The 19,257-nt window shown below is 49.1% G+C and overlaps 1 protein-coding gene and 1 long non-coding RNA gene across 2 annotated transcripts; one reads left to right on the forward strand and one right to left on the reverse strand.

Moving 5' to 3' along the window:
• Positions 1 to 797: 797 nt before the first annotated feature.
• On the reverse strand, positions 798 to 18,704 carry LOC102985192 (somatomedin-B and thrombospondin type-1 domain-containing protein-like). The gene is made up of 5 exons (XM_024128275.2): positions 18,278 to 18,704; positions 9,640 to 9,834; positions 7,442 to 7,520; positions 4,792 to 4,968; positions 798 to 1,205 (listed from the first exon to the last, which is right to left on the reverse strand). Exons 1-5 carry the CDS (start codon positions 18,702 to 18,704, stop codon positions 1,088 to 1,090), a joined length of 996 nt encoding a protein of 331 aa, XP_023984043.1. The 3' UTR covers positions 798 to 1,087.
• Positions 1,112 to 4,154, forward strand: LOC114487814 (uncharacterized). The gene is made up of 4 exons (XR_003683261.2): positions 1,112 to 1,404; positions 1,809 to 1,899; positions 3,171 to 3,278; positions 4,032 to 4,154. It is a non-coding gene; the product is annotated as an uncharacterized lncRNA (long non-coding RNA).
• Positions 18,705 to 19,257: the final 553 nt, after the last annotated feature.

The raw sequence follows: 19,257 nt of genomic DNA on the forward strand, positions 1-19,257 counted from the left end.
CTCCGGACGCGCAGGCTCAGCGGCCATGGCTCACGGGCCCAGCCGCTCCGCGGCATGTGGGATCTTCCCGGACCGGGGCACAGACCCGCGTCCCTTGCATCGGCAGGCGGACTCTCAACCACTGCGCCACCAGGGAAGCCCCGTGCTGATGTCTTGTTTGAATAGCGAGAGAGCAGGCTTCATGCTCGGCTCCTTGGGCAACAATACCTCACCAGACTTGTTTGGTTTCCATTGTGTTTGTTTTTCTGATTGCCTTCTAATTATGGCAACTGATCATTCACCTATTCATTTCATTTATTCAACAAATATTTATTGAGCATTATGGTGTGCCAGACACTATTCTAGGCACAGGGGACACAGCAGGGAACAAGACAGACCAAAAACCTTGCCCTCCTGGAGCTGATGTGCTGCTAGTGCAGAAAATCTTAGCAGTAGGTATCGCTCAGGGGTTTCAAATCCCCACTCTGCCACTCACTAGCTTTGTGTCCTGGGGCAAGTAACTTAACCTCTCTGTGCCTCAGTTCCCACCCATGTAAAATGGGGATAATAACTGCACCTAACTCAGGATCCAATGAGTCAGTATGTGTAAAGGGCCAGGACAGGGCTTGGCACACTGTACCTACAGTACTTGTACCTTAATAAATGTTTCCTACTATTATTTATTTTCATTTCTAGTTGTGATTTTTTAAAAAAACATTTCCTATTTATACACATATTTGTAAGTATAAGCTTCCTTTAAAAAAATTTATTTAAGTAAAAAAAAAAAAAAGGATGAGGTGGGGTGTCAAAAAAACAAGGTACAGGTAAGGAAAATAGGGCAAAATGGAGAAGGGTGTATTTAGGAGATGAAATTTGGGAAGCCCTGAACTAGAGGGAGATGGCAGTAAGGCTGTGACTCAGCTGGCACCCAGTGGAAACATAAAGCTATTTTCAGTGTCAGCATAAGGACAAGGCTTGCTCCTTCAGTCTCAGATGTGCAGGTTTCTCCCCACTCCCTCGTCCTGGAGGATCCCAAGCCCTGGGGGTTTCCCTGCCACCCAGGGAGGCCTTGGAAAGAAGGGCTCTGGACAGACGGGGGTCACCACTGCTAGAGGAAGACGAGGCTGTGGACCTCGGGGCAGGAACAGTCCTGGAGCTGCCCAAGCCTCTCCCAGGTCCCTCGGCACCGGGGGTGGCCGGCTGCTTGCCACAGCGACAGCTGGTGCCTGCAAGACATGGGACTGCTTCAGCGGCGTCATGACTCTCCTGGCACCAGGGATCTTTGCTTTCGGGGGCCCCTTCTCCATGCAAAAATATTTTAAATCAAAGTTTACAACTGCATTATAAAAAGATAAATATAATCTGGGCTGGAGTCAGTATCAGATCTTCACTACTATTACATCTTATTTCTTCTGATTTTAAGAGGTTAAAATTAAAGCATTTTTGTGGAGCCTGAACGTGTGTGGGCACTGGGCCCTGTGTCTACTGTACCTGATGAAGAAGTTGGGCTGGCCGCAGAACTGCTGACCCTAGAGGCCACCCGGGGCAATCCCGACTTGGCTCTTAGGGTCTGATGACACTAAGACATCCTTAACCTCCCTGCGCCCCCCTTTCCCTCCTGTTGGGAGGCAACAGAGTGGAGTGATTAAGAAAGGTTTTGGAATGGTGGGATGGGGAGGTTCATGACCCGGCTCCTAGGAGCCTCTGGCTCTTCAATGAATAACAGATAACTATAATCTCCGCCCCTCTGGAGTGTTGGGAGGGTTTGATGAGATGCTGTGTGCAGAGAAAGTAAAAATGATCATGACAATAATAGCTAACCTTTTCAGCAACAAGAATGAACGATCCAGTGCTACAAGGCAGCCACGTGCACGGACCTTGCAAACCGCATGTCGAGCAAAGGAAGCCGAATTCTAAAAGGTACATCCTGTACCACTTTATATATGTGAAGTTTGGGGGGAAAAATTTAAACTGTAGTGTTTAGGGATCTGCACTGAGTTGAGTAAAGCTATAAAGAAAACTGTACAGTGGATTACCATAAAAGTCAGGATGGTGGTCTCCTCTATGGGGAGGGGAGGGGCTGTGGTTGGGGACGGGACTGGGGGCGCTAGCCAGGTTCTGTTCCTTGCCTGGGTGGTGACTACCCAGATGTGTCCTCTTTGCAAACATTTATTAACCTGTTCATATATGTTTTAGCCAATTCTCTTTAGGTGTAATTCACATCTTTTAAAAATGCAGATAATGGCAATAATAACACACGCAGATTGTCTTATGTGCCAGGCACTGTTCTAAGCTTCTAAGCACAGTGCCTGGCACCTAATAGGCACTTCACAAATGACAGCATTTAAAGTTACCATTGTTATTGCCATCCTCAGTGTACAAAATGGAATGAATGTCCCTTGTCTCAACAGGCCTTGTGAGGCTTGAGTGGGAGCTCACATCTAAAGCACCCACTTGGTGCCCAGCACACAGTAGGTGCATGACTATAGCAGGTGTTCGTTCTGCTTGTCCCAAACTCAGAGACACTTCTCCTGCTAAATAAACCGTCCTAAAATCCCCAACTGGCAGGCTAACCCTCCCCGGGGCTGGGCCCTTTGCATGCCCGCCCTCACCAGCTGCCCACGGAAAGAATCTGGCTGGCAGCTTGTCTCCATCCTCACTTTGATCCTCCTCCTCTGCCCAGTCCTGCCTGGTGAGCTCATGCCCCCAATCAGACCTTCCGTCACCTGTTCTGTGAGCCTGGCCTGGCTGGGGTGGGAGCAGGGAAAGATGCCCCTGCCTGGCACACACCTGGCTTTGCTTTCCATCCCCACCCATGCCTGGTAGAGGCAGCAGTCCCTGCAACCCTCTTCTCAGCCTCACCAAAGTGCCATGTTCCTGGAGTATTTGCATCCAAAAAGAGAAGTTTGGGATTGATCAGAGTTTTAGGGCTAGAAAGGCTTATTCAAAGATGGATAAGTAAACTGAGGCTCTAATAAGTGAGCATCTAGTCCAAAGAATGAATCTCTAATGGTAGAATCTCAGGTCTAGGACGAGTAAGTGGTAGGGGGGAGAGGTTGGAGGAAGGTTGGTTGAGAGGGCCTCCCTATCGTCTGCCATTTATTTATTGGGCACCTACTATGTGCCAGGTTCATCACATTTATCACATGTCATTTTCACAAAGTACATATATTATTATACCCATTTTATAGGTTAAACATGACAAGAGCAGCTTTCACTACTAAGCATCTACGAGGAGCCAGGTGCTGTGCAAAGGGCTCAGGATCCTTCCCACCATCTGAGTGGTGGGGACTGTCAGGGTAAGAAGGGTTTGCCCAGAGTCATACCTAGTAAGGGCCAGAAGTGCGGTGTGAACCCAGATCTGTGCAGTCCCAATGCCTCTCGTTCAGATACATCTGTCCCTAACACCCCAACAGGCACTGGCATTCCCTGCTCTAGGTTTACAGTGAGCAGGGCTGCTCAATTTTAAAAGTCAGGAAACTAACATCCTTAGAAATGGGAGAACTCCCTGGAGAGACCCCAGAGAGAGCTATTATTCCTACAGTCTAATAATCCCTGCATGGAAAAGCACAGTCAGTGAGAAACAGTCTAGACTTGTCTTTAGAGCTTGGCCAAGGAGTCTGAGCAATTTAGGTTCAAAGCCTGTTTCTGCCACTTGCTAGGTGTGTGCCCTCGGGCACCTCTTTGTGAATCAGTCTCCTCATCTAGAAGGAGAGGATCCTGAAAGTATCCACTTTGGGCTCTTGGAATGTTTCAAGGGCATCCTGTGTGTCAATGTGTCCTCACCTCCTTCCACGCTCCCCCTTGCTCATTCGACGCCAGCCTCAATGGTGGCACGCTCCCGCCTCAGGGCTTTTGCACTTGCTGTTCCCTCTGCCTGGAATACCCTTCCCCCAAACCTCCACAGGTCTACCTCCCTCATTTCCTTCCGAACTCTGTTCAAATGTCACCTCCTTAGTGTCACCTTCCTTAAAAAAAAAAAAAAAATCCCCAGAACTTCCCCGATTCTGCTTTCTTTTCCTAACACTTATCTCCCATCTGACAAATTACAGATTGACTTGCCTAATGTCTGCCTCCTCACAGCAGAATGTGTCTCCGTAAGAGAAGGACCACAGCTGCTTTGTTCACTGCATCTCCCCAGTACCCAAAGCATTGTCTGGCACATGCTCAGTAGTAAGTGCTCAACAAATATGTATTGAATGAATGAATGAATATAGAGCTTAGAATAATGCTTGGCACATAGTAGGCACTCAATAAACTTTAGCTACTATTGTAATGCTAAGTGCTTTCCAAGACATCTGCCCTTGTGGGAGGAGTCTAGAGGGGATGATAACAGCCAAATCTGGGTCAAATCCTGTGTGACCTTGACTAAGTCACAATGCCTCTCTGAGCCTCTGTTGCCCCATTTATAAAATGAGGGTAACCTAACTTGGCTTTTAAAGGAATTGTAAGGATTCAACAATGAAACCAGCTCCCTTTTCTTGAGTACTTTCTGGATGTCAGGAGCTATGCTAAGTCTTCAACTTGCACAATCTCACTTCACTTACATCATTGCCCCATGAGGAGGTCCTCTTATTATCTGCATTTTCAGATAAGGAAACTGAGGTTCAGAGAGGTTATGAGATCGCCCAAGGTCACACAGCTGGAAATGGCAGGAGCTGCTCCTCCTCGGACACTGGGATCAGAACCCTCCTGCGCCCCGCCCTGGCCAGGAAACAGGCTCCTGCTCCCTGGGCACCTTCATCTCTCAGGCTACAGAGAGGGCCCAGGCTCTACAGTCGCACTTCCCCATGCCCGAGTCCCACGGCTTACCCTCCGGCCCCTCCACCATCCCCGTAGCAGCGCCGGCTCCTGGCATCCTGGGCAGGCCACTCACACCTCACACAAACTGTGTGGCCCTGGGTCAGATACCTTGTCCACTGGGCATGGGGCGCCCTCACCTGCTGGCAGCTCCCTGGAACGGGCCCCAGCCGGAACTGGACACAGTACCTGCAGCCACACAGGAAGACACCACCCCAAACACCTGTGAGCATTTATGGAGCACCTACTGTGTACCTAGCCCTATGTAGGCTCAGGTTGATACAATTTCTCCCTGCTACAGAAGAAACCTTTTGGGCAACTCAATCTGCATCAATGAGCCTTGGCTCCTGCTTTTTAAAGTTAACATCATTGAGGGCTTCCATGGGCCAGTTCTTCAAACACCTTATCCAAAAGATTATATTGTTTACTTCTCATCTCTCTCCCCTGCAGTAATGTCAGCTCCACAAAGGCAGGAATTTGTATCTGTTTTGTTCACTGTTGTGTCCAAGTCCTAGACTAGGACCTGGCTGGACAAAAATTTGCCGAATCGTTTGGTCCAATGGAATAGGGAAACCCTGCAAGGTAGATCTTGGCCGCAGCTTACAGATTAGGAAACCGAGGAGCAGAAAGATAACTTGCCCAGAGTCACACAGCTAATAAGTGGTAGTACCTAAAATGCAACCGCCTAAACCCAAAAGCCTCAATAAGCACTCCACCACATTTTTTAAAAGATCCTATTTTACAGAAAAGATTCACTGCAGGAATTATTTAAATAACTGTCCCATTCTGGAGTATCTGAATTAAGACCCAATTTGCTAAAATTTTACTTCGACCCAACTTTTTCTACAAGTAGCGGTAAATGGCACCCCCTGCTGGAAGAGATGCAGCTTGTCAAGGACCCCGGGAGGTTATTGTGTGGGGCTGCTGCCCTCTGGTGGCTGCAGCCTCTGGGAAGCTCAAGGAGTGGACTGTTTTCTTCCAGGAACAGCCCAAAGCCAGCCCAGAGCCCTTTCCTCTCAGCTGCCCCAGAACGCCTCAGGAACCTGTCCTTGCCAGAACGCTGTGATAATTCGAATTTTCGTCTTCCCAAAGTTCTTTCTCTTGCCCTTTTGGTGGTTTATTTGGGGAACTCTTGTCCTCACCCTACGTGGTCTTGGAGGGGCAATCAATCAGGATGCCTGGTCCTGGCTCCCCATACCTGCCCCTAGAGTGGACAGATGATTCAAGCTGACCAATCAGAGGTCCCATCATCTGCGTCACAGTGATTGGTTCAGGGATGGGCCTAGGATCCAAGCAGGACCAATCAACCTCCTCCAGAAATTACACAATGAGACTGGGAGGAAGGACCCCGTCAGCTGGGGCTGCTAAGCTGGGAGGATGTGGGGCTGCTCGTGGGCATCTTGGCTACCTCAGGGAGAGAGGCTGCTTCAGAATGAAGCCAGTATATGAAGGCAGAAAGGGGAGAGGGAGTCCTGATAACATTTGACCTCTTGGCTCCTGTTCAGGCTTGAAGTAATATTATTTCAAAACTTGCCCCTCAGTTATATGAACCAATAATTCTCCTTTTCACCTGAGCCAGTTTGAGCTGAGTTTCTGTGCCTTGCAGTGAAAGGAATCCTAACAAATAGAGCTCTCCTCTCCATCTCCCTTAGCACTGCCTTAGTTCAGACCTTATTCTTTCAATTAATATTTGTTGAGTATCTATCATGTGCCAGGCACTGTCCTAGAAGCTTGACCTCATCACCACCATCAGCAACATACTGTCTGACTCCAGTCCCTGAAATCCACCCTTCAAAGGCACAGGGCTACCACCCTGGTCCAAACCACCTTCATTTCTCATGTGGACCATTGCTGTAGGCCCTGCATATTTGTCTCCCTAGTTCCTTCCTTGCCTCTCTACGATCCATTCTCCAAATAGCATCCAAAGGGACCCTGTGAAAACCTAAGTCAGATCCTGTCATTCCTCTGCCCAAAACCCTCCTATGACTCCATCTCATGCAGAGAAAGTACCCAACTTCCCACCACAGCCTTTAGACCCTGTGTGATCTGACCACCCCCCTCCCCACAGTATATCATATTTCCTACTCTCTCCCACTCTCCCTGAATTCCAGCCTGAACTACTTGCTGATCCCTGAACACCGGGCATGCCCTCTGCCTCAGGACTTTTGCACCTGCTATTCCCTTTGCCAATCATGCTCTTCCCCCAGATAACCTCTTCAATATCTTAGTTCCTCTAAACAAGGATGTCCCTGGCGCACCCACCCTCTTCCCTGCTTCATTTTTCTCCATAGCACTTAGCACCATTTGACAGGCTATGTGTTTGTTTATTGTCTGCCTCCTGTGAGGCAGACTCCGTGAGGACAAGTATTTCTGTCCTTTTTTCTTCCTTGCTGTAGCCCCAAGGCCTAACCCATATAAACAACATAAACATACCTGTCATAGAAACAATAAACACTGAGTGAATGAGCAAGTGAATGAAGTTGAATAGAGACCAATCATTAAGGACTCAAAGTTCATGTTCATGGGTTTACAAATGTAACAGGACAAGAAATGGGGAGATGTTAAAGCTATTAAAGGAAGAGAGAGACATGATGAAAGTCTAATCCAAGGAAAAATCTTCACAGATTTGAGTTTGACTTTGTGTTCATTTGCTTCCACTTACCCTATTGTCTCCTGCTTCTTGGGGACACCTCGCTTTTCTCGTTCTTTCCCGTAGCTGCCTGTGGTTATCAGAGCAGGGACTGTGGGCCAAGGAGAAAACAGAGTCAGGTAGCCCAGCACCACCACCCCCCCGCCAAGGCTATGACACCACAGGAAGTACGATTAGGTACTCCTGGTGTCAGAGTCATGTCTATGGTGGCCCTAAGGAGACTGTGGGGTCTTGTAACTGGGTAGATAGTCCCTACAAGTACCCCTTATGCAATGATGGAGGCAGGATCATATTTATGTCTTAGATTCAGGGCCTAGCACAGGGGGTTGTATAGTGAGTCTCAATAAAAAGTTCTTCAAATGAATGATTCTGATGAATGAGTAAGTGAGTGAGTGAGAAAAAAAGAGATGAGTTAATAACTGAATGGATGGATGGGTGGCTGAAATGATATAAGAAAGGAAGAATGGATGGGTGATGAGTAAACGGGAAGATGGGAGGATGGAAAAAAGGAGAGACGGAGATGATAGAAGAGATGATGACTGGAAAGAAGGATGGATGAAGACATGATAGGCAGATGGACAGATGAAGGGATAAAAGAACCAGACGGATAGGTGAATGAATAGGTGGGAAAATGTAAGGATGGAAGAAAAGGGGGACAGAGGTATGGACAGATAAATGAATTAATAAAATTATCTTGTTGGGCCAACTTCCCAGCCTCTTCCTTCCTGGAGCAGACAGAGGAGAACACAGAGGAGAATTGAGGGTCAGTCCATGAGAGGCTGGTGATTCCTTAGGGGGAAAAAGAGCCAAAAGGAGTCCCTATCCCTGCCCATTCCCTGAGTGATGGGGCTGAATCAAAGATATGGTGTTGAACTAATTAATGCCTGTGATCTAGAGAAGGTAACACACTTAACACACAACTTCCCTTTTCTCTTCTCTTCCAACATCCAGGGCTGCTTTTGGCGTAGCCTAGAGCAGTAAGGAGAGCCCCAGAGAAGCCCAGATTCTGGTTCCAGCTCTCCCTCTTATAGCTGAGAGATCTTGCTCCTTTCTGAGCCTCAGTCTCCTCATCAGCAAAATGAGTATAAGACTAGAACCTATATCATACAGTTATTGTCAGCGTTAAATAAAATGATGCACGATGAGCCACGTATCTTGGGCAGGTGTTGTGCTTCCCTGAGCCTTGGTTTCCCCTTCTGTAAAATGCATATTAACACTGGCTTCACAGAGTCAAGTAATGTGGCCCAGTGCATGGCAGATAGTAGGGGCAGTCAGGAAAATCTTCCTGGAGAAAACTGACATCTACACAGGAAATGATGAACCAGGCAAGTTAGATGTGGGTGGCAAAGGAGAGGGAGGAGGATTTCAGGCAGAGGAAATGACATTCCCTCTTTCATCACCCCACTGCCACCGTCCTGGTCCAGACTCCTCCCTCTCTTGCCTGCACCACTGCAGTCACCTCTTCCCTGCCCTCCCCGCTGCCCTCTGACCCCTTTCAGTCTGCTGTCCCCACCGTGGTCAGAATGATCCTTTAAAATGTAGACAGAAGAAGGAAGATGAGGTCACAGGAGGTAAGAGCCAGAGCACTTGAGCTTGTAGACCATGATGAGGAGTTTGGGCTTCATGAGGGTGCGGGGTACCTATTGGAGAATTTAAAACAGGAGGGTGACACTGCGGTAAGGTTTGGTGAAACTCAGGACATTTGCTGAAACTAAGGGGAAAGAGGCCTTTTCTTCCAGCTGCTAGGCTGGTTGCAGGGAAGCCTGGAGCTATCAAAGACCATTACAGGGGAATTGCCTACCTGAGAATGAGGCCAACTCATTAGAAAACAGAGCTGAGAGATGGAAAGAGGTTCCTGGCAACATTGCTTGAGCTCCTGGATCCAGCCATGCCTGAATGCAGACCCTGGGATCTTAGTTACATGAGCCACACATTTTTGCTCAGGTCAGTTTAAAATGGGTTTCCTGTCATCTTCATTTAAACAAAGCCCTGACTGATTCACAATGGGAGATGAGTAGAAAGAAGACGTCGAGATGCCTAGAGGAAGTCAGAGCTTCTTACCTCATTCAGAGGGTGAGGAGGGGGATGAGGGAAAAGGAAGACAAAGTCCCACCCTAAACTCAGACCCCACAACGGAAACTTATGGAGGGCCCTGCGGTCCGGCCAGGCTGTTCCCTCTGACAGCCACCCCCAGGGCCGCCCCAACTCACGCAAGGACTGTTGGCACTCCACCCCCTGGTGGCTCCAGTACTCCACGCAGCCAGCCCGCTCCTCCAATGGGGGGCAGGGAGCACCCCCGTTCCTTGGCTCCTGCAGGACATGCCTTTGGCGGAGACGGTAAGAGACCTGGCAGGGCTTGACACAGCGACTCCAGCTGCTCCACTCTGCCACGACGCAGGAGACCGCTGGAAGAGAAGGTGGCGTCTCCAAGGACAGCTGCTATGGAATTTGGGCAGCGGCCAGGTCTTGTCCACCTTCCCCACAGGCCAAACCCCCCAAAACACCACAGTGAGCACCAGAACTTCTGCAGACCTGAATCCATGTGTGCCTTAAAATTTTCTCTATGACAAATTCGTATACGTCTAGCTAAACTTAGAATTCCACATTTTATTTACCCATCATCCTGTTGGCGATCATTCCAGTGGTTTCCATCACCCATTCCTCCAATTAACATTTCCTAGGCACTTATGGCAACTGATTTCACCTCCCTGTGCCTCAGTTTCTTCCACTGTCAAATGGGTATAAGAATAGTATTCACCTGATAGTGTGGCCTTGAGGATTCAACCAGATGTGACATATAGAGCGTTCACTCCTGGCACACAGCAAGTGCTCAATAAACACTAGCTATTCCTCTGCAGCAGTGAAACGAACCATGACTACACTAGCAACAACGTGGACGGAAAGAAGCCTCTTGCAGAAGCTATTTCTGGTGTGATACTATTTAGATACAGTCTTACAAACTGCAAAGGAGCGCTATATAGTGCTTAAGAATCATATAGGTAATATACATTACATATCTGTGATACTATATATGTATATATCACATATATATGATATTGTATTGCTACATATACCTAAGTATATATATATATATATATATATGTCAATCTTCACTCTTCACAGATTTGGTATTTGTGAATTTACCTATTTGCTAAAAATTGATTTGTACCCCCAAACCAATACTTGAGGCACTTTTGTAGTCATGCACAGACATACGCAGAACAGCAAAAATGTTGAGTCACCCAACATGCACATTTGCAGCTGAGGTCAAACAAGGCCCCGATCTGCCTTCTTGGACGGAGGGAGCCAGTGGCGTGTGGTGCAGTTCAAGGAGCTCCAGCTCCGGGACCAGGAGGACGGGGTTTGAATTCCAGCTCTGACACCTGTTAGTGGGGCAGTCTCGGGCCAGTCACTTACCACCTCTGAATCTTGTTCTTCCCTTTTTAAGAAGAGAATCTACGAGAATGAGTTGTTTTTAGGATTTAAGATTATAATCTGTTTGAGATAGGGATGTACATATTTCCCCTAGGAGCAATGGTTCAGTACTTGTCAATTCAGCGTTCATGGGGGTTTTATAGACTATAACTACCATCCGTCATGAGAACTGACGGTATATATTTTATATACATTCAATATATATATGTGTGTGTGTATATACATATATATATATACATATATATGTATATACACACACACACACCCCTCCGCAGGAATTATAAATACCAAATTCAGCATAGCAGTTACCTCTGAGGAGAAAGGGAAGGAATGCAGAAGCTCCAGTGGTATTCATCTAGGCTAATTTCTTAGCTTTTCATGAGGGTTTATTATATGGTTCTCTCCACGTTGGGCTAGGTCTGAAATATTTCATCATAAAAAAAGAAGGAAGTTGCTGGGCGTCCATGTCCATGAGATGCTCCCTGTGCTACCACAGTCAGGGGCCCGGTGAGTAGGTATTTTCTGATGATGTGGCCTTTGAGACCTTCAGCTTCTTCACCCAAGTCCACAGTCCCAGACCAGGACTGGGCCAGACCAGACAGGGAAGGCCATCTGGCCAAAACGTGGGATCTTCGGACTTTCCCCAGGGAGAGAATTTCTTGACAAGAAATTGTCAAGCCATGGACTTCCCTGGTGGTCCAGTGGATAAGACTGCATGCTCCAAATGCAGGCAGCCCAGGTTTGATCCCTGGTCGGGGACTAGATCCCGCATGCATGCCGCAACTAAGTCCGCATGCTGCAACTAAGAGCTCTCATGCCACAACTAGAAGATCCTGCGTGCCACAACTAAGACCCAGTGCAGCCAAACTAAATAACTAAGTATTAAAAAAAAAAAAAAAAAGAAATTGTCAAGTCTTTCTTGACAGGCCTTGACAGTCACTCTCTCTCTCTCTCTCTCTCTCTCTCTCTCTCTCTCTCTCTCTCTCTCTCTCTCACACACACACACACACACACAGACACTTGTGCACACACAGGGCACTACTGCTGTCAGAATTAGTTCACTCCACTCAACCCACAAACATTTACCGAGCATCTCCTGTGAATTGGGCACTGTCCTAGGTGCTGGAGACACCGTGGGGAAAAAGAAAGACCAGGTCTGTCCTCATGACAAACATTCACCAGCTATGAGACATATCCTAGTTCAGCAACTTGAAAATGCGAAGAAAAAAAAAGTGTACATTCTTGAACTGAGGGAAGGAGGTGATTGTGTTGTAAAAACAGACAGTGTTGCTTCTGGCACCTCAGGAAGTCACATACTCCTTGCATGGCTCTCAACTCTGAGCAGAGTTGAAATGCTCAGGGGAAGGAGGAAATAAAGTACGACAGCCTAACAATCATCTATTGCTTTCAACACCCACCTAATAACGATGTCAATTATGTCACTGCTGCTGGACCAGGAAAGTCAAGTCCCGGACTTCATGTAATCTTCACAACAACTTTAGGGTCCTTCTTTGTGCCCTACGCCCCCCAGGGAAGCCTGTGCATCAGAGAGGCCCCCTGGCCGCTGATTGAGTTTAGCCAGTGAGGCACCCATGGGGAGAAGAGTGCAGCCCAGGTGTTTATTGCCCCTCCACCCACCTCACCCTCAGTCCTGCATGGAGGGGCCCCTCAGCCATGGATCCTGCCCTCACCAGGCTCCTATAACACCACTTCCATCTGCCCGCACCATAGCGAATGGAGCCCTTGTCAAATTATGTTCCATTCAACTCTTCTGGGCGTACCACCTGTCACTCGCCAGAACCCCAACTCCTACATACATATATATATATATATATATGTATTTGCACTATTGTCAAATCCATCTCACAGAAGAGGCAAGTGGAGCTTAATGAGACTGAATATCTGAGTCAAGCCAAGAGCTGGAGTCACACAAGCTTAGATTCCAGCTATAGTCTCACAGAATTGGTGCAATGACAGATGTGAAGCACTAGGAAGATAGTAAACACGCAATACAACAGGGGACTCTCTGCATTTATTCAACAACTATTTAGGGCCTACTATATGCCAAGCACTGGCCCGGGTGCCGGGAACACAGAGGAGCAAAGCAGAAAAAGCCCCTGCCCTGGAGGAGCTGACATTCAGTAGGGGAAACAGACAAGAAACAATACAATATATGAGGTAATTTCAACTAGCGATCCATGCTCTGAGAAAATCCAAAGAAGGATAAGAGTGGCAGGTGCAGGGCGATAAGAAACTGTTTTAGACAGAGGGGTCAAGGAGGGCCTCCATGACAAAGGACATCTGAGGAGGTAAGGGAGGGAGCTGTGTAGGTATCTGAGGGGAAGTGTTCCAGGCAGAGGGAACAGGCAGTGCAAAGGGCCTGAGGCAGAGTTCAGGTTAGATGCTGGAGGGACAGTGAGGAGGCCAGTGTGGCTAGAGCATAAAAAGCAGGAAGGAAAGTGGCAGGAAGTGATGTCAGAGAGAGGCGGGCAGTGATAGCATGCAGGGCCTTGATGACTATTGTAAGGAACTTGGACTTTATTCAAAGCATGAAGAAAAGCCACTGCCAAGTTCTGAGCAGAGGAGTGACATTATCACTATTAAGGTTTTAATAGGATGTCTCTAGCTGCCGGGTGGGGGTCAGGGCAGAATCAGGGAAACCAATAAAACAGCTACTTCAGTTGTCCAGGTGAGAGAGTATAATCTACAATAGAAAAATCTGCTAGTGGGGACTTCTCTGGTGATGCAGTGGTTAAGACTCCGTGCTCCCAATGCAGGGGGCCTGGGTTCAATCCGTGGTCAAGGAACTAGATCCCACATGCATGCTGTAACTAAGCAGCCCACCTGCTGCAACTAAGGAGCTAGCAAGCCGCAACTAAGACCAGGTGCTCTTAGTTAATAAATAAATAAATAAATATTTTTTTAAATAAAAGAAAAAAATCTACTAGATAAAGTGAGTTTAGTGTCACTTAGTGTTCACAGAGTGGCTGGACAACTGACAAGGAGACGGCAGACCAGATTCAGGCACTGGCTGGGCAGTCGGACCAAGGGAATTTCCAAAGTCCAACCATGGTCCCCTGCCAGGCAGGTGAGAGATTTTGCAGAAAATTAGGCAGATGCCACCCTACACATATTCTTTCCATGTCGCTGGCATCTGTGATATCACCAAGCAGCATGCACAGCTGACACCCCCAGGGAAGTGTCATCACACCTCACCTAGACCCAGGGTCACAACCTCGGTACCTTCATGTGATTATTCACATCTTATCAGCCTCTTCAACTAGAATGTCAGCTCTGTGGAGGCAGGGGCCTTGTTCCCTGCTGAATTCCAGGACCAAACACAGTGCCTGACACATAGGGACCTAGTAAGTAACGAGTCAGTGAATTCTGAATGCGCAAATTGTGCCTTAGCGACCACAAAGGAAATGTGACCGCAAGTTGGCATTCCAGAAAGGTACCACCAGATGGCAGTGTTTCTCAAAACAAAGGCCATCCCACCTTTTTCTGAGTAAAGGAGAAATTCTAGCTTATCAGTGCAGCTGAAAAAGAGGGAGATGCGAGGAGCTTTTAAGGTTGCTCTTCCAGCCCTGGAGACCCAGATAACATCATGTCAGCAGAGCCTGCTGGAGCCAGGCTGAATTTCCCACAGTCCGCTTGGACCCCTCTGCCCTGCCGCCAACAGGCCCAGGCTCAGCAGGAAATGCCTTTCTGGACAATTCAAACCCGACCTTTTTCTCTGAACCTCACTGCCCAGCCCCCTGACCGTCCATCCTCCTCACTGTCTAGCAAAAGGATTTTTTCTGGAATGCAGTTCTGACCTGTCACCTGAAATCTTTTACTGGTTTCCATCTCCTGTTGAGGTGTTTTCACCAAAGGTCTTTTGTAAACACTAGTGGCTAAAAATGTGTTTCCCCAGTGCATCCACAGTCACCCCCTGCCTCCTTCTCCTCCTGTTTGATGTCTCAGCACACTTTTACTTCGAGTTCCCTGAAATGCAGGGTCTGCTACAGCTCAGAAGTGGGCAGCTGTCATTTCTGCCCTCCCAGCCTCCTTACCCCCATCTTCCGGTAACACCGCCTCAGTTTCCTTTTGAGGAAGCAACCCTCCCCGCTCTCAGTCCACATAGTTTGGGTAGGGCTGACCTCACCTTCTCATTCCTGGGATTGGGTACATATGTGACCCAGACATGACCAGTTGACATATTCCTTCTCCCTAGGCTCAGTGATTTATTGGATCGTGAATGAGCATGCAACCCAAACTGGGCCTATGAGAACCATCCCTAGGAGTTTGGCTGGAATAACTAGGAAAAGGATCTCTCATTCCACTAGGGACACCAGTTTGGAGCTACTAGGTACTATCGTTATCAACACTCGGTGACAGCATGCCTGAGATTGAAACTAACACAAGCAGAGCTGAGAGGTGGAAGGAGAGTCCCGATGACATCCTTGGAGTCCCTGGATCCAGCCATGCCTGAAGTCAGAATCCATGGATTGTTTTTCAGTTACCTGTCCCAACACATCCCCTTATTAGCTTAAGTAATAACAAGTTGTGTCACAACCCTCAGAGTACTGACTAGCACAATGAACACATAAGTGCATAAGTAGGGACTTTGATCCCTACAGGGTTGAAGTAAGAATTAAGGAGCATAAAATACTTGAAAACATTCAGTAAGGGACTTGAAAAACATGAAGTAATGGTGTCCATCATTTAAGGTTTTACTAGCCGCTCCAGACCCACCTTCTTCCTGACCCCACCCCATCCTCATCAATCATTTCCAAGCCTCCTCTTGCTCTAACTGAGCAAGCCACCCTGTCTCCCAAAAATAGAATATAAGCTTGAGGGGGACCAGAGTCCCATCTTTCTGGCCCCCACTGGTCCCAGCTGAGCTGGGCACATAGCAGGTGGCCAGCAACATAATTGAACTGAAGGTGGGCAAGGTCAAGGGCTCCTGTTTCACCTGAGGCCTCGAGCTTCCCTCCTGCGACAGGTTTAAGTCCTCCCACCCTCAAGCAACCATATGGTATTGTGATCTGGAGCCAGACTGCTGGGGTTCAAATCCTAGATCTCCTGCCTAATAGCTGGGCAAGTCAGAGTAGCTCGCTACCTCTCCATGTCTCCATGCCTCATCTGTAAAATGGGCGTGATAACACTGTCGATTCCATCGGGCTGTTATGAGGCTTAAAGGAGACAATTTATTTAAAGCACCTAAAACAGTACCTCCCCAGAAGGTAATAAGTACTCAGTAAATGTTAGTGGTTTGTTTTTTTGTTTGTTTGTGTTTAAGCCATCCTCAACACCTCCCTCTACCACAATCAATTCCTGAAGTTAGTCAACTTTATCGCCTAAATCACTCATGAAAAAACATCTTGCCTCCTAACTGGTCCCCATGTCCCCTTCCGCTCTGCTCCCCTGGGAGTTGGAAAAGTGAACTTTTCCCAGGTCTATTCATAAGACCTCAGCTCTGCCCAGCCTAGACAAGGGGGCAGATCCTAGACCTACTGCCTTTTTGACACCTTCCCAAAGGAGCAAAACAAAGAGGTGGGCAAAGTTTTGAGGCTGCTGGGCCCACAAGCCCAAGCTCTTTATGTAACGGGAACCCCCGGGGAGCTGATAACATTGTGTGATTCTGTCAGCGTGGACCAAACCGTGGGAAAGTATCACTGATCCGTCTGCCTGGTTCCCTTCCTGGGTCCCCACTCCTGCCCTGTGACAGGGAAGCCCCTGTGGGTGCAGCTGAAGCCCCAAGAACCTCAGCCCTACGCTCTGAGTGACCCCACGGCTGCACGCACGCTCTGCACGGAAAGCAGATGAGTACAAAAGCATTCCCAAGATAGTCCTTCTGCAAGTTTAATCTGGGGGAGTCTCATCTGTTATGATTTGGGAAGACAGCACATCCAAAATTACTTTTTCCTCTCTGCTACCTGAACTTCCACCATTTGCCACTCAAAGTTGTGAGAAGCAGCAAGGGGCCAGAAGAAAGGGGATCGCCAGGTCCAAATCCTACTGGATCGCCTTGCTGGCCAAAGCCCGCTCCTCTCTGAGCCACGCTCTTCCCATCTGCTGAGCAGGGACATTGTTAGAGACCAGAGCCCCAGAGTGCTGTGAGACAGTAATCAGGTTGGATGAGACACCCAGCCCACAGAGTAGGTTGGTGATCAATAAATGTTGGATCCCTTCAATTTTGAATTTTTTTTTAAAGCTGCCCTCATTTAAATATAAGTTCCTGAAGGAAACTCCACTGATATCTCCAGGTAGAGGGGTCCAATCAATCACTCTTCTCCCTGACAAAGGAAAGTTGGATCCTATCCGCTTGACAAGGTGACAGAATTTAGATTTTTGTGTCCAATGGGTGTGAAAAGGTTATTCCTGGAATTTAAAAAGGATGGATTCCTCCCCACTGGGGGTTCAACAAAAGTGGAGCCTAATTTCAAAGCCTGGTGGATACCGCTCTGGCCGGGGTCTCTATAGGGAATGACCTAGACCCTGGTCCGGTGGCCACGGCCAGCACTGGGACCAGTGCCCGGGCTTTACTTGCCCAGGGATCAGTATATCCCATCCCAACCCCCTCACACCTCCCCCCCACCATTCACCTAAGTTTTAACCTGTTCCCCCCACACACCCAGTTCTTCCGCCCCTCCCGGACCACCCAGCCCGTTTCCTCTCTCTGCTCTCAGTGTCCCTCCATTTCAAACCCTCTCCAGGCTTCAGCCTTTCTCTCGGCTTCTCAACACCCCCTCCACCTGCCTTGTGACCTCCCTGCCCGCGATGTGCTGCGTGGTCCCGCCCCCACCTCGCGCTCCCTGTGCCGCAAGCCCTTCCACCAGCTAAGGTTGCCAGATAAAATGCAGGACGGCCAGTTAGATTTGAATTTCAGAAAAATAATAAGTTTTCATATAAGTATGGCCCGTGCAATATTGAGGACATACGTATACTTTAAAAGTATTTATTTAACTGAAATTTACGTTTAACTGGGCATCTTGGATTTTTCTTTGCTAAATCTGGCAAGCGCCAACCCAAGCGCCCTCTGCGCCTTCGCAACCCCTCCACGCCTCACGAGCCCTGATGATCGCATACGCCCCCTCCTCCCTCTTACCCCTTCCAGCCGCGTGCGCCCTCCTCAGCGAGTGCGCCCCCTGCTCTCTCTCGCCCCCTCCTCTCTCGCACCCCTCAGTGCCCGCACGAGCCTATTTCTGTTGGGGGCCCTGCGTCCCTCACCCGAGTGCCTGGCTCGCGCGCCTCTTCCACGAGCCCTCCATCCTCGCGCGGTCCTCCCAAGTCCCGCGCGAGGGGAGGACTCTCGCACCCTCTCCTCCTAAACGCCCCTCTACTCTCCTCGCATCCGTCTCCATTCCGCCCCCTCCCTCAGACTCGCGCACCGGCGTCCATGGCCCGAGCATCTTTCTCCGCGCGCACCTTTCCAGCCCCACGCTTCGCCTGGTGTCCTGAGCGTCCCCGTCCCCCTTGCTCCTGCGCCCCTCCGGCTCCAGAACCCCCTCCGAGGGCGGCTTCCTCTCTTCCTTGTACCGTCGCACCCCGGTACCCTGCTCCCCTCCTCGCTGGGAGCTCCGCCCATGCCACGTGCTCCCGGGGGCGCACCTGGGCAGGCCCGCGCGTAGTCGGGGCAGCAGTCCCGGACCTCTCTGCACGCCTGATCGCAGAAGCAGCGAGGGGGCCCGCGGGCCGCGCAGGTCGGGTCACGGCCCGGGCAGCAGCGGCCCAGCGCGGCGCAGCCCTGCCGGGACCAGAGCGTGCCCGACGGTCCCCGTGCCCAGGACACCGCGGCCACGGCGGTCAGAGCAAGCGCCAGCGGCAGGATGGGCGCCGCGCCGCGAGGGGCCATAGCCGGGCTACGGCTGGGGACCGGAGGCCGACCGGGACCGACCCTAAGCGGCCCGCCCCATTGCGGGGCGGAGGCTCCTGGCCCGACCCCTCCCCAGACCCACCTCCTACCTGTCACGGAACTGTTATCCACCCCCATTCTTCCTATCCAAACTTCGCGCAGCTTGAGACGGTGAAATATCAAGATAATAGTAATAATAACCGCAGCAACTTTGCAGCGTTCCCCATTGCCCCCAGGTTCCAGGGAGTTAGAAGCGATACAGAGGTTCATCAAAACAATGCATTATAATAGATAACAATAGTGTATTGTTATAGCAATAATAACAGTAACAGCCGCTATGCCATAATTATAATAGCAATAAGACCAACGATAGCTGCCAATATTATTTAAGTAGTAATAACGGGCATAATAATTGCCAGGTGAGCAGCTTGAGAGCCAGGCTGTGTACCAGCCCTTTGTGTATCATCAGTATTGCCCAAAACTAAGTCCCTTGGATACACCTTCCTTTTTTGCTATATTCCTACCACTTTGACTATCATTTCCTGAATATTTA

Source organism: Physeter macrocephalus, chromosome 14 (assembly GCF_002837175.3).
Source record: "Physeter macrocephalus isolate SW-GA chromosome 14, ASM283717v5, whole genome shotgun sequence".
Lineage (NCBI taxonomy): Eukaryota > Metazoa > Chordata > Mammalia > Artiodactyla > Physeteridae > Physeter > Physeter macrocephalus.

Excerpts from the sequence above, each read along its gene's own strand:
- LOC102985192 (XM_024128275.2), bottom strand. The coding sequence starts at position 18,704 with ATGGCCCCTCGCGGCGCGGCGCCCATCCTGCCGCTGGCGCTTGCTCTG. Across the intron at positions 4,969-7,441 it reads AAGAAGCAGGAGACAATAGG|GTACTGTGTCCAGTTCCGGC; the intron begins GTAAGTGGAAGC and ends GTGTGGCTGCAG. Across the intron at positions 1,206-4,791 it reads GATGGTGGAGGGGCCGGAGG|GCACCAGCTGTCGCTGTGGC; the intron begins GTAAGCCGTGGG and ends CATGTCTTGCAG.